The sequence below is a fragment of the Phaenicophaeus curvirostris genome, chromosome 1 (assembly GCF_032191515.1).
Source record: "Phaenicophaeus curvirostris isolate KB17595 chromosome 1, BPBGC_Pcur_1.0, whole genome shotgun sequence".
Classification (NCBI taxonomy): domain Eukaryota; kingdom Metazoa; phylum Chordata; class Aves; order Cuculiformes; family Cuculidae; genus Phaenicophaeus; species Phaenicophaeus curvirostris.
Window position 1 is genome coordinate 110,987,746 of NC_091392.1, and position 14,716 is coordinate 111,002,461.

At 41.5% G+C, this 14,716-nt stretch overlaps 1 protein-coding gene across 4 annotated transcripts; it reads right to left on the reverse strand.

Moving 5' to 3' along the window:
* Positions 1–1,762: 1,762 nt before the first annotated feature.
* CCT8 (chaperonin containing TCP1 subunit 8) lies at positions 1,763–14,200 on the reverse strand. Of its 4 annotated transcripts, none has more exons than XM_069870848.1 (16): positions 14,055–14,200; positions 12,269–12,359; positions 11,575–11,654; positions 10,233–10,382; positions 9,781–9,961; positions 8,791–8,852; positions 7,983–8,120; positions 7,368–7,546; positions 6,301–6,367; positions 6,133–6,220; positions 5,925–6,040; positions 4,609–4,680; positions 4,222–4,386; positions 3,770–3,889; positions 2,636–2,727; positions 1,763–2,000 (listed from the first exon to the last, which is right to left on the reverse strand). In XM_069870848.1, coding segments are annotated over exons 1-16 (1,662 nt in total). In that variant the 5' UTR covers positions 14,115–14,200; the 3' UTR covers positions 1,763–1,999. The 4 variants fall into 4 exon arrangements, with proteins under 4 accessions (XP_069726949.1, XP_069726933.1, XP_069726939.1 ...); XM_069870832.1 differs by having other exon boundaries at positions 2,629–2,727; XM_069870838.1 differs by having other exon boundaries at positions 2,603–2,727.
* Positions 14,201–14,716: the final 516 nt, after the last annotated feature.

The window sequence follows — 14,716 nt, forward strand, 5'->3', positions numbered from 1 at the left end:
GAGTATTAGCGTAGCTGTTGCGCAGCAGCCTTATTTAGTCATAAGTTAGTTCCAGACTTGATTTAGCCTTCCACTCCCTTCTGGCTGTGAAATAGAGTAGCACTGGCAAGAGTAATAGAAGGATTAATTATTGAAGGGGTTTGAATTTCAATTGCTGTTCTGCTTTCAAGCTGTTTACTTTCCAAGAAGAACAAGAGGGGGCTTCAGCTGAAAGATTCCAGGGCTCTGCATCATGCTAGTTCTTTCTACTTGGTGTTTATTTTTAAGGTCATTAGAATGAGCTGTAGTTTGCTGCTGTCAGGCTGCTGTTTTGAGAGCATAGAGGCTCTTAAAAGATGAGGAAATTGATGCATGTAACAAAACTGAGTGTAGACATGGACCACAGACCTGCCACCAAAATGATTTCAATACTTATTTGACTACCCTGCTGGAGGTAGGGAGGCTCCAAAGGGATCTGAACAGGCTGGACTCCTGGGCTGAGACCAATGGCATGAGATTTAACAAGGCCAAAGGCCAGGTCCTGCACTTGGGGCACAACAACCCTGTGCAGTGCTACAGACTAGGAGAAGTCTGGCTGGAAAGCTGCCTGGAGGAGAAGACCTGCTGGTGCTGGTTGTCAGTGACTGAACATGAGCCAGCAGTGTGCCCAGGTGGCCAAGAAGGCCAATGGCATCTTGGCTTGTATCAGAAACGGCGTGACCAGCAGGTCCAGGGAGGTTATTCTCCCTCTGTACTCGGCACTGGTGAGACCGCTCCTCGAATCCTGTGTTCAGTTCTGGGCCCCTCACCACAAGAAGGATGTTGAGGCTCTGGAGCGAGTCCAGAGAAGAGCAACAAAGCTGGTGAAGGGGCTGGAGAACAGGCCTTATGAGGAGCGGCTGAGGGAGCTGGGGTTGTTTAGCCTGGAGAAGAGGAGGCTGAGGGGAGACCTCATTGCTCTCTACAACTATCTGAAAGGAGGTTGTGGAGAGGAGGGTGCTGGCCTCTTCTCCCAAGTGACGGGGGACAGGACAAGAGGGAATGGCCTCAAGCTCCGCCAGGGGAGGTTTAGGCTGGACATTAGGAAAAAATTCTTTACAGAAAGGGTCATTGGGCACTGGCAGAGGCTGCCCAGAGAGGTGGTTGATTCACCTTCCCTGGAGGTGTTTAAGGCACAGTGGATGAGGTGCTGAGGGGCATGGTTTAGTGTTTGATGGGAAGGGTTGGACTCGATGATCCAGTGGGTCTCTTCCAACCTGGTGATTCTATGATTCTATGACTTTACACTCAAATAGTGGGTAAAGAGCACAAAGAGCTTCAACAATTATAAATGATGCCTTCCTGAAGTTACAAGAGACTTACAACAGACTCATGGTCAGTGTCCCTTACCTAGGTGTCAAGATGGTGGGGTGGGCTGCAGGTATGGCCTCGGGGAGGAGTGGCTGGGCCTACCTGGCTCCGACAGACCCACCCCAGGGCCTTGGAGGAAGCTGGACCCTGCAGTGAGGAGCCCTGAGTTTCTCACCCTCCAACTCTATTTTTAATTGGTAATAAATTACTTTTCCACGCATTCACTCTGTTTTGCCTCAAGACAGTAACAGGTTAGCGATCTCCCTCTCTTTACCTCAGCCCCTGAGCTTTCTCTACTGCTTTTCCATCTCTGTCCTGGTCTGCAAGGGGCATCTGGCAGCCAGCCCGGGTCAGCCCACCACCCCGCTACCCTGCCATCTCCTGAAACATGCCTACCTGTTCCCCATAAGTCCAAATAAAATAACAGTTCACATTTTAACAGTGAGTAGGTTTATTAAGTGTTTGAAGTTCTGCACTCCAGGGGACACCGTTCATAACTTAAAGGCAACAGAGCAAAACATGATGACAGCCTCCAACTGGAATATTAAAAAAACATACATAATCATGTCACTGAAGAAGTACAGTTATATTGTTCAATCATTTTGGTCTTCATCCCAGTCTTTCTTTCCTGATGGAGGTTTAGGGCCACCCGCTGGTTTTGCCATGATGATCTTGAAGAAAATACGGAATGAGAAAAAGACAAGATTATAATCAGGGTCACATTGCAGCTCTTACTTACAGCATACGAAGACATAACATTCACTAAAATTCATGCAGTTTCCCTACTCTGAACCTAAGCCAGTGAATATTATTATCCATCTAATTGAGATATTCAAAAATTAATTATTTTTTCTTGAAAATGGCAGAAGCTGAGCCCTGATACACCAAGAAGGGCTTTGATCTCATTGCTGCATGCAAATTAAAGACTCCAGTTAGTCAACAGAAAGCGAGTGCTTAAATAGGCTAATGAGTGACTGGTTTATAGGATGCACACTACAGAAAGTGGAATTATCTGAGCTAATCGTGTCTAAACATCATACTTTAAAAGCATAAAGTCCACTAGTCTAACCCTGCTAGAGGCTCATTTTCTGTATCTGCTACAGTGACAACTAAAAACTGCACTTCTCGTCCTTTAAATAAAAATTTAGTTATAGGAGACAAATACAAAACAGCCATCAGCACATATAAGACAGCAGTGTTAAGTGTCCTCAAGAAAGACACCATTTCTCATGTGCTTGTCAATATATCCATGCATGCGCTCACACACATGTACCTCCCTGCTACAGAAACAGAGCTTACTGCATACTATTTTTCAGGCTCATCTTTCCAGTCATCCTTATCCCAATGTCCTTGTTGCTTAGGGGCTTTTGGACCGCCTGCTGTTTTTGCCATAATAATCTACAGAAATTTTACACGCAAACATATTTTTGCCAAAGTTTCACAAAATATATAAAGTTAAGATTTTGTCTTGTAGGTTATAACCTCCTTTTTCCCCAAAAGGTGGATTTTAATGCAAAAACAAAATCTGAGAAAAGTGATGCTAGTTGATGAGAAACTTGACATGAGCCAGCAATGTGTGCTCGCAACCCAGAAGGCCAACTGTGTCCTGGGCTGCACCAGAAGTGTGGCCAGCAGAGCAAGGGAGGGGATTCTGCCTCCCTCCACTCTGCTCTTGTGAAACCCCACCTGGAATATTGTGCCCAGTTCTGGAATCTCCAACACAAGGATATGGAGCTGTTGGAACAGGAGCACAGGAGGGCTACAAAGCTGACCAGAGGGCTGGAGCACCTCTGTTATGAGGACAGGCTGAGAGAGTTGAGGCTGTTCAGCCTGGAGCAGAGAAGGCTGAAGGAAGACCTCAGAGCAGCCTTCCAGTACCTGAAGGGGCTACAACAAAGCTGGGGAGGCACTTTTTACAGGGGCATGGATAGGACAAAGGGGAATAGCTTTAAATCAGAGGGGGGAAGATTTAGATTAGACATTAGCAAGAAATTCTTCCCAATGAGGGCAGTGAGGCACTGGCACAGGTCGCTCAGGGAAGGTGTGGCTGCCCCATCCCTGGAGGTGTTCAAGGCCAGGTTGGATGGGGCCTTGGGCAGCCTGGTCCAGAGGGAGGTGTCCCTGCCCATGGCAAGGAGGGTGGAACTGGATGATCTTTAAGGTCCCTTCCAACCCAAACCATTCTATAAGTTAACTTTCTAGATACAAGTATCAACTGTGAAATCTTTATAAAAGAAATATTCACAGCACTCCTATGGAAGCAGCAACACTGCAACATTTCAAATTATGAGCTCTTGAACAAACTGCTTCCTGGCTTCCAGGCTTCCAGAAATACACAAATCACATTTGCAAGTATCACATTTCCACATGTTTTTCATTAATTTGGTCTACAGAACGCTAAAGGTTTTAATTCAGCAGCCAAAATTACTTGTAAGCTTACCTGATCTACCCTTAAGACAGTTACAGCTGCGTTAGTAGCTAGCTTGATACCCCAGGATTTTCCAAGGTATGTATCTAATACACCAGCTTCCAACATATCCTTCACAACAGCAGCTTCGGCCTATCAGACAGGGAGAAAAACATAATTCAACTTTCTCAGGCTCCTACTGAGCAAGTTTACTGGGTTTTCAAGGTAACAAGGCTTAGAACAAATGATCACTTTTCTGATCTCATCTTTTCTCTTCAGAAAACCTTAATTCCTAATCTACTAGCATTGACTTTAACTTCTGCTTGACGAAAAATAAACAATTCAATGTATTACAATTGTTATTCTTCTAGACTATGCAATGCAGAGCTTCAATAAATTGATCTATAAATACTTCACACTGACAGAAGTACATTCAATTATAGCCCTGTACTGCAAAGCACCAAGTAACGCGAGAGACTATTTACCTCAATATCAAATCCAACATTTTTGTTCCCTTCCTGATGCACAGCATAAAGCTTAGAGATGACCTCATTAGCCTTTATTCCAGAGTTTTCTGCCAGAGCTCGAGGAATGGCTTCAAATGCTTCAGCAAACTTCTTGATGGCATACTGGTCAAGCCCAGGACAAGTCTAAAGTGAGGTTGAAAGCTACATCAGCACTTAAAAAAAACTTGTAAGGTGGGGGGGGTACTTTCCCCCATATTTTTTTTATTGATTTATAGGCATTAATACACATTTATACACTGGTATAAAATAATACATAAATATATATGCAACATACAAAAATATGTAAGTACATATATGTGTGTGTATGCGTATATAAAAATAAAAATGAAAGCCCATTTGCTGTACCTCTCCATAGGATGTGATCTGCTTGGCTAATTCAATCTCTGTTGCACCACCTCCAGGAACAAGACGTTTATCCTGTAAACATACCAAGCCAAAAAGTAAAGTTCTGCTTAAAGCATCATGTTAATTTTTATGTTTTAGAACCTACATACTCTTATGAAGAAAAAGACAATAGAACAGGCTAAGAATTCACTTCAGAACAAACAAGCACGATAAGAGAAATCTACCAGAATATACTCATTCATTACAAATGTCTTTGAATAAAAATACTTCCTTTTGTAAAAAGGAAAACAGCACAGTGGGTTTTGTGTCTAGGGTTTTCTGTTTGCTTGTTTTTAAAAAAGTAATTTCAACTCTTTGCTTACTAATAACAAGTCCTAGATTTTCTCATCTTTTCCATTAGCTTGTTAGGAAATACACAGGAAGACAATCTACTGCATACAAAAGTTTACTATGTCAACAGGTAACACAGAGCGTTACGCATTTTTGGTTTGGGTTTTTTTGGGTCTTTTTTTTTTTTTTTTTAATTCAAGCATTTTGTATATCCTTTGGCAAACCAGCATCCGCTTAAGAACCCCCAGTCCTTTCCACAGAAAGGTGATCATCATGAATCAGAAGTTAGGGCAACTCCTGGAGACCATCATAAACGCACAGTCTGTGGCTGTTTCTGTACTCTAAATTAACGGCATGTGTTGGTGTGTACAGGACGTTGCATCAAACAGAACCTTAATATTTTTGCAAACCACCTTCCAACTAAATACACAAACATTTCCTCTTGCATTAAAAAATAAATAAATAAAAAGAGGAAAGACTATAAAATTTAAGCCCACAAAAACTGCTCAGAAAAAGAACTGAATCTGTGAAGGAAGCATGTCTGCTCAGCAACACAGTTTGCCACCAACCAGACATTTATTTCCTCCTGATCCCCAGTGACAAACAAAGCTGTCCCACTTTTCTTCTGTGCCTGGTGTCCAAGAAATGTTACAAAATGTTTAGGGAAGTAGTCAACAAAAATGCTGACTGCCATTACAAAGTGGCACAACTGATCTATCTTTATGAACTTGCCTCGTTACTGGAAATAAGTGCAGTATGTGCTGACCACCATTTCTTATGTACTCTGTATTCACACAAATGTCAGCAGCAATCTTCCCTATGCAGCTTCTACACCTCAATAATATACAGCCTCAAGAAGGCTCCTAAGCTGATAATGTAAATACCTGCTGGAGACTTTGTAGCAAATGAGCACTAAGCAAGCACTAGTCTTGCCCCAAACTGATCCATAGCTCAATTCTGGTAACTAAAGTGTTCTGGTCACTTACCCTTGTGAGTACTTTGAAAGTATTTACACCATCATCCACTGCTCTCTCTATGTCATCCATCAGGTTGTCTGTAGATCCACGAATGAGTATAGTAGAAATGGCACCATCCTCCTTTTCTGTTCAGATAAACATGCACATGCATTAGATATGAAACACAAGAACATGGCTATTCTAGAAAAGTAGCATTAGTTCTGTGGAACATACATACCATGCTTAAACACAACAACTTGAGTATCCCCAACCTCTGATAAATACACGCTATCACAGTGACCCATTTCTTCTGGAGTAGGGGCAGTCTGGAAAGAAAAACACGAGTTAAGAAGTGAACCTGTTCATCAGTTCTCTCCCTTCTGTTTCTCACATGAAAAATCCATACCAGTCTGGGTAGCGCTGTTGCGCCAACAGTTTTGCACAGTCTTCTCAGATCCCACTTAGAGTTCAACCTTTAAAAATAAGAACAGTTTTTCTAATAACCAGTTTCCAGAACAAAGGTTAATACATATACGTTTAAGTATTCTCTGAACTCAGCCTCGCTTTGTAAACCAGTGACATCTATCAAAATCTACTGCAACAAGTTATAAAACCCACTCATCTTTTTTTTTTTTTCTTTGAGTTATAATTATGTATTTTCAGAGATGCCAAGCAGAGACTATTTTCTAAGAGCCTAAAACCAAATAAGTAATTTCAATAGATGGAAACTATCAAAACTTTATCTTCTAGCATATAAGACTTGAACTGATCTTTACAACAGCTCTATAGTAATCCTTCTTTGTTATGCAAGAGATTATAGTATCATGCTCCATTTCCAGGAGTTCAAACTTTTCGGACACCACCAATAAACTATAGCTTTCAACAAAGGACCACTTTTTTTTTTTTTTTGGTGAGATGCAATTACCACTGCTAGCCATCTGACTTTGTTTTGCAGACTGTTATTTCAAGGACGTACAAACATGCATTCCTTAGAGGTAAGGAAATTTAAGGCCCACAAAAATCACAGAAAAGTACTAAGAATTAGTTCTGCCATCCATCAATCCCTTAGCAATACAGAGGTGTATCTCATCATTCCTAAAGCATCACATGGGGACTATGACTAGGAAGAACCACTATGGTATAGTCTTACATGCCTTTGAGGCCACATCCCGCTTTACTAGATCCAGAAATGTTGGTATTATTGATTTCAGTTGTGCTATAAAGTCACTTAAACCAGAATAACAGTACCATACACACAAGTAATCCCCCAATTTGCTGTCATACAGAGGTGAAATACTATCAAGAAACATAAGCTACTAAACAATCAAATTGCAGCTCAGGTTTCGATCCACCAGAAAACCAAACAGTCTTCAATATTTTGTTTCCAATTCATTTGACAAGCGAGAGACAACACAGCAAGTACATTTAATAAACCTGGAAGATCAAATGCCTTTATGCTTTTCTAGTACTTACCTGACTATCATAAGATTGTACTTGTTGGCATAATGAAGTGCCATGTCTGCCACTTTGCCACCGGTTACTACTACATTTGCCCCACTATCAGCAATAGCTTTGACCTGCAAATCCATTAGACTTTCTTCTCCTTTACTGAAATTCATCAGTTCTTCAGCATTCTTTATAAGTACGGTGCCCTAGTAAAAGACATCGTCTGTTATCAATTCAGCATTAACAACATGCCTAGAAGTTTTTGACAAACTGTTGTCTCCCAACCTATCCATATACCTCAAGTCATCCTATTTTATAACACTGCTACCCTTCCCATACAGTGGGATAAAACAAGTAAAAAAAACGGAAACTAGTATTTCTAGACAACCCCAAGGTTCAGACATCCCAGCACATAAGTTTGGCTCAAATAACCCAACAAAACCAACACCAACTCCCCAACCCTAAAAACCCTGTAAAGCAAAATTAGGTTCAGGCATTTTCTATCAACATTTTTAAACCAATGAACTCAATATTAACAAAAATATCTCAATCACCAAGTGTCAAGAATATTTATAGTTAGATCTAAAAATAGGAGCCCATGAGCATAAATACATATATAACTCATTTTGAGCTTCTACATACCTTAGTTTCAGCTATCATACCATCAAAAGGGCAGGAATACACAGCTATTTTTGCATCTTTGACAGAAGTGACATCTCCTTCAGTTTCTTTTTTAAAAACCATTCCATGCAGTACTGAGGAAGCAGAGATACCAGCACCCTGAAAGGAAAGAAATGGAATGAAGGAAAGGCAAATTATTGATCATTTCTTGTCAGAAAGCCACGCTACCCTTTATGAAAAGCAGTCTTTACTTTCAATTGAATGCAGTAACTTACATTTTCATCGCAGCACAGAGAAATAAGACTTAAGTTGATTCAACAACATATAACACTGCCTTGAAAGTTCCCATGTTAATATTAGTTGGTGGACAAGGTTAAGGCTCTTGGCATTCACTTTCTGTGCTAAATTTGTTATGTATTTATTAGCAGGGAAAAAAACGGGGAATTTCATAGCAGATATAAACTTGTTCCAATCATACATTCCATACTGAGGCCTGACAAAAAGAACACAAAATCAGACCTCTACATTTCTGCCACCTTGCATCTTAGCCCAATCTTGTGACTGCTTCAAACAATAAAGATGCAATCGACATTCCTGTGTGTCAATGAGTTATTGTATCTAATTGAGGATAAACTTTACATTTTAATGTTTTTTGTTTCTGAAAGCTGCTACTAAGCACTAGAGACAGAATGGAAAGGCTTATTAGGCATGCCACAATACAGAGATTAGAATAGAAAAGGCACTTTGAAAGTTCAAAGACCTAAAAATTAGCGTCCATTATAATTTGTCTACCTTAATAATACAGTAAAGCTAGCTACTTTCAACTTACCACGATTTTGCACACTCTGATATTATCAACATTGAAATGACCGGAATCAGGAAGAATAGAAACTGTTTGGAAAAGGAAGGGAAAAAAAAGAGAAAAAAAGAGAAAAAGAGAAAAAAAGTAATTAATTTCTTTTGTTTCATGAATAAAGCAGAATGACACCACAAATAATGCTGAAGTTTTTCTGAAGTACTAAAATTCAACTGTTTGGAGATGCCTGCCTACATTTAAGGCAATTATAAGCTGCTAATAACCTGCACTAAGAGAAACAGAAATTTTGTTTTTACTGTGCCATAATAGGAAAGCAACATCTATTTGGAATATCCATTTACACACGCACATTTAAGAGTGAAGTCTGATCCTGAATATTTTGAGAAAACACAAACTAGATATGAAAGTTTTTTTTGGAAATCTAAAGACAGAAAACAACAATTCAAAACAACTAAAGCCTTGCTTCCATTGTTCTGTGGCTAAGACTAGTAACAGGTTCTCTTAAGGGTAAGACATCATCCTAATGACAAAAAAACACAAGAGCTTTTGCAAGCCACAACACTAATGAAGAGTTCCACACAAGAATCATAAAATTGTTTAAGTTGGAAGGGACATTAAAGATCATCCAGTTCCAACCACCCTGCCATGGGCAGGGACACCTCCCACTAGACCAGGCTGCCCAAGGCCCCATTCAACCTTGGCTTGAACACCTGCAGGGATGGGGCAGCCACAGCTTCCCTGAGCAACATGTTCAGTGCCTCACCACTCTCATGGTGAAGAAATTCCTCCTTAGTTCTAGTCTAAATCTGCCCCTCTCCAATTTATAGCCATTAAAAAGAAAGAAAGTTATATTCATTTCAGAGGATAAAGCATTTTATGCAATTGAATCTGATAAACTAATCATACCTTTTATCTTAGATGAAGACAGAAGTAACGCTCATAAGCAAACCTACTCAGGTTTTTTTTAGACACACACACACATATATGTTCTTGTCCACTTACCACAGGCCTGAGCAATAAGCTTTGCCAAAAAATGCTCATTGCCATATTGTTTGCTCATTACCGAAGTGCGCAACAAAGATGCCACTTCTTCAGTGTCTCGGAGGTTCTTTGCAGAACAGCACACCAAGTCTGGAAGAATTTCTAGGGCTTTCTTGCAAGCCTTTTCATATCCTTCAATCACCTGTGCAGCAAACAATAAATATTCATCACACCACTTCACTATGTATTCATACTGCTTACATCTCCTTTCCAAGGGCCCTACAACATTAACAAATGCAAACGCTTACAAGGGAAGTAAACAATCACAAGCAGCAAAACACACGCTGTCCTTCATACATCTCTACCTAAAATATTAGTTTAGAAGGAAGCAGATAATTCACAACATTATGACCCAAGAATACTAACCAATGGCAATCTGAATTAGAGCTGTGAACTGTAATAACATAACTTGCCTCTGACACTGATAACCCCATCCTCAGAAGGTCTTCTGCTAACTCCAAAAGAACTCCAGCAAAAACAAGGACAAAGTTTGTTCCATCTCCAACTTCTTGCTCTTGCATGTGGGACGCCATCACAAGCATTTTTGCAGCAGGATGCTGGACCTTTAAAAGAAGTACACAGCTTAGTTACTAACAACCTTCCTAGACTACAGCTCCAGGTTTTTCTGTGTATCCAGTACAAGCACTTTTAATTCAAAATGTATCTAAAGATACTAAGAATAAACAAAACGGGAAAAGAAATGAGGTTGTCTTAACTGGCTAACTTCCTTAACAAGCAAAAGCACAAGCATACGTGGAAAAAACCCCAAACAACTAAAGAACTTAATAGTCCCCTTACTAACTGAATTAAGACATCCTCGACATTGGTTCTATGCTATTTTTACAGAGTACAGTGGCTGCACAATCAAGCGCTGCAACAGGAAAGCAGCCTGAAGTTTGATCTTCAAGATGAATTTATATGTGCAGCACAAAAAGTAGATGCCTAGAGTTAAGTGGTAGTGTTTTTTCTGCTAAAAGACCACACTGCTTTCCCTTTCTTTCCAAGAAATAAAAACGTTTTATTCTTGAATATCATTAGAGCTGCTGTCATTTTATCCCAGAGAGTAATATCCAAGACTCATTAGATTAAGTAATAATCTGCAAATTGTTTTTTTAAAAACAGAAATGAGTCTTCAACAGTTATTTTGCTTATATCAAACAGTTTCACAATACTTTAAGTAAGGAAATACTTAATTCTTACACTGTTTCTATTAGTAAGTACAGAATTCAGTAAAATATTATTTGTGTTGTGATACAAACATGAACTTGGTAGTAAAAGAAAACTTTAGGAAAGGTCAGTCTTTCCACACTTTTGCTGTATTCACAGGAGGGGGATGCTACATCCTCATTTTCTTAAATCCAATTAACGTATTCTAAGCAGACAGAAGAACGTGGCAAACACTGACACTGGAAGATTAACGAAATTGCCATTTCTTTCAGTTTTCTGAACACTGTATTGTCTAAGACATATCCTCTTCCAAATCTACACTGGTTTTGGGGGAAAAGCTGGGCAATTATTAACCATCTCCTGCAACTACTTAAAGCAGCTTTACAAAGGAGCTCTATTTTTCACTGTGCACACAGCTCACTGATTTAGTCAAATCCAGAGAAAAATGTAAATGATTTACAAGACAACATATGTAAGTAATTTGTCAGATTATTTTATGTGTCTCCTTATTAACATTCAGACCTACAGTAGCACATGAACAGAAACACTACTTCACAAGTAACAGCCTTCTGAAGCAAGAGAACTTACCTCCAGCTCTCTCAAGATAGTAGCAGCATCATTGGTAACGAAAAGCTTCTCCAGATGATTGATAACCATCTTGTTCATTCCTAACAGGGAAAAAAAATAATTAAATCATCCATTAGGTAAACATCATTTGGAACATGGATACTTTCAGGTCTACCTCACACATTAAAATGTTAGTCCTACTGATAATTTAAGAACCTAAAAGATTTTTGTGAAATAACACTTAGGAATGAATTACGTTAAGGAGAAATCAATAATTTCTAAATAAGCACAGATCTCTTCAGAGCTATTAGTGCATCCTTTAATCAATTGATCCTGGAGAACACCTTTCGTTTTAGTATATCTGACCAGATATGATATATTCATGATGACTACCTACGAAGTTATTGTCCTTCCTTTAATTTTTTTAAGTCTTCCATAGAGCAGTAAGATGATAAAAAAGGCATAGTAACTAGTACAAACACCTAATAAAGGCAGGTACATTGTGCATAACTTAAGAGCTAACCAAGTCTGATCTGTATAACCATAAAAACTACATTTAGAGTTTTCCAGCAAGTCCAATCTGTTCTCTCAAGAAACAAGCAGTTGTGTATCTGGCAATGTAGGTTTAGCCTTCAAATATAACCTTTTGGGAAAAAAAAATTTTTTTTATTTTGCTCAAAAATTATTCGCTACAATAATTTTAGGATTTACCTACCATTTGGTCCATAAGCTGTACGGGTGGTTTGAGCAAGTTCTTTGCATGCCTGGATGTTCCTATAGACAGCTTCTTCTAGTCCTGAATAATGCTAAAAAGAAAAATCTTCTGCTTAGAATTAGGCCTTCTGATAAAAAAACAAAGGCATGAACTAGTCATTTCTCAAAGCAGCAATAACCTACTGAGTTCATAAAAGCTGTTGATTAATTTAGATTTTTTGTTTCACTTAGAAGTTTAAACAGAAACTAAACCTTACCAAAGTCAGGACCTACTGTTTATTCCCTCTCAATCAGGCAACTAGGCAGACACAGTAAGTTTCCAAACAGAAAATTCAAACAGTAACTCAATTTTCAAAACAATTTGCATCTCTTAGTTCTTCCAAGAAAAAAAAAAAAGTCAGTGGCATGACAGAGGGAAATAGAATAACCAACACCAGGCTGGAGAAGGGCAAGTGATTTGTAAGCATGGGGGGGGGGCTTGTACACGCTTCCTTACTCACAACTTTGTATTCCACAAAAATAATTTAACTCAATTCTGCATTGAAACACGTGGTTTGAAAATTCAGAAGTAGAACGATTCACAAAATACTTATGTTTGAGAAGCCCATTAGCCTGGCTTCAGTTTGGAAGCCTTAAGAAAAGGAGAAGTACCCAGAGAGGGCCTCAAGAAAGAGCAGGGTAAAATACATCGTGTGGCCCATGAGAGAAGGGAGAAAAGTACTCTAATATTTGCTCTCCAAATACAAAACAGAAATCTCAGAACGCCAGCTGCCTCCCTGTTTTGTAAAACAGAGCTCCTGCTATTATGGCCTCGATTTCTCTACTAGAGAATCAGCATCTAAGCCACTTTGTTTCTCTGCTCACCCCCTGCCCTTGACATATGTCATTCTTTGTCTCCATAGAAGATTGCAACAAGAAAAATAGAGGACTTTAGTAGAAAGGAAAGGGAATCTAACAGCTCAAACAGCAACAATCAGAATTTTTTTATTATTATTTTCCTCTGCAATAATACTTTCCTGCTGAAAAAATCCTACTTGCTGTCCACTCTTTCAAAGAACAGCTTCTGCTTTATCAGGCACAATCCGCGACCACTACCGACATCCATTCTATGTTAAGTACAATGAAAATGGAAAGGGAATATATAGGAAAGTATTATGTTCCTCTAATATACTAGGATAAGTACTTTCCTTACGGGCACAATAAGAGAAAAAGAGTCAAGGAATGTACCTAACAAGCGGGAAGGGCTAAAATCTACAGGGCCCGCTGTCATTTCGCTGACCACTGCCTACAAATCCTCTCTGAAGACAACGCCCGCTGGGCATCGTTTCCACAGCCAAGGCACCAGTCAGGCTCGAAAAGGACATGGGCGCCCAGGAAGCCGCTGGGAACCCATCGAGGGCTCGGAAAGCAGGGGGAACAGAGGGGAGAAGGGAGAGAAAGGGGGGGAAGGGAAGGGGAAAAGAAGGGAAAGGGGGGAAGGGAAAGGTGGGGGGGAGAGGGGGAGGGAAGTGCTGCTCCGCCAGAGCTTTCTCGAAGGCCACGTGCGGCAAGCACCGCCCCGCTCTCCTCTTCCCGGCTCCCGTGGGGGCGCGGCCCGATCCCCCCCGCGGCCGAGGGGCTCCGAGCTGGACGCGAACGGAGGCGCGAGCCCTCCCCGCCCCCCACCCCCGGCCCTCGCCGCCGCCGCCGCCCTTCCAGAACCTTCCCCGCGCCGGCCCGCTGAGATCCCACAGACAGCACTCCCGAATCCTCGCTCGGGAGCGGCGCCCGCCCCGCCCCGCCCTCACCTTGGCTCCCTCCTTGAGCATCTGGGCGAAGCCCGGGGCCTTGGGGACGTGCAGCGCCATGGCGGCTCCGCTCCGGCCGCGCCACGCGGGGTCGGGACTGAGCAGGCGCAGGGCGCGCGCCAGGCAGCGCGAGTTGCGCGCGGGGCGGGGCGGGGCGAGGGGTGGGGCCGGGGAGGGGCGCCGCCGCCAGACAGCACGAGTTGCGCCCGGGGAGGTGATGGGAGGGAGCTGGGCGGGGCGGGGATGGGAGTGGGTGGGAGGCGGTGGGAAGGAGTGGGAAGTAGTGGATGGCGGTGGGCAGTGAAGAATCATAGAATCACAGAATAACCAGGTTGGAAGAGACCCACCGGATCATCGAGTCCAACCGTTCCCATCAAACACTAAACCATATCCCTCAGCACCTCATCCACCCGTGCCTTAAACACCTCCAGGGAAGGTGACTCAACCACCTCTCTGGGCAGCCTGTTCCAGTGCCCAATGACCCTTTCTGTAAAGAATTTTTTCCTAACGTCCAGCCTAAACCTCCCCTGACGGAGCTTGAGGCCATTCCCTCTTGTCCTGTCCCCTGTCACTTGGGAGAAGAGGCCAGCACCCTCCTCTCTACAACCTCCTTTCAGGTAGTTGTAGAGAGCAATGAGGTCTCCCCTCAGCCTCCTCTTCTC

Bases quoted from the DNA above. Each gene is read 5' to 3' on its own strand.
- CCT8 (XM_069870848.1), bottom strand. From the start codon at position 14,114: ATGGCGCTGCACGTCCCCAAGGCCCCGGGCTTCGCCCAGATGCTCAAG. The intron at 12,360-14,054 runs GTGAGGGCGGGG...TTTTCTTTTTAG, and splicing joins TGCTCAAGGAGGGAGCCAAG to CATTATTCAGGACTAGAAGA. The intron at 8,853-9,780 runs GTAAGTGGACAA...TTTTCCAAACAG, and splicing joins GCTTATTGCTCAGGCCTGTG to TTTCTATTCTTCCTGATTCC.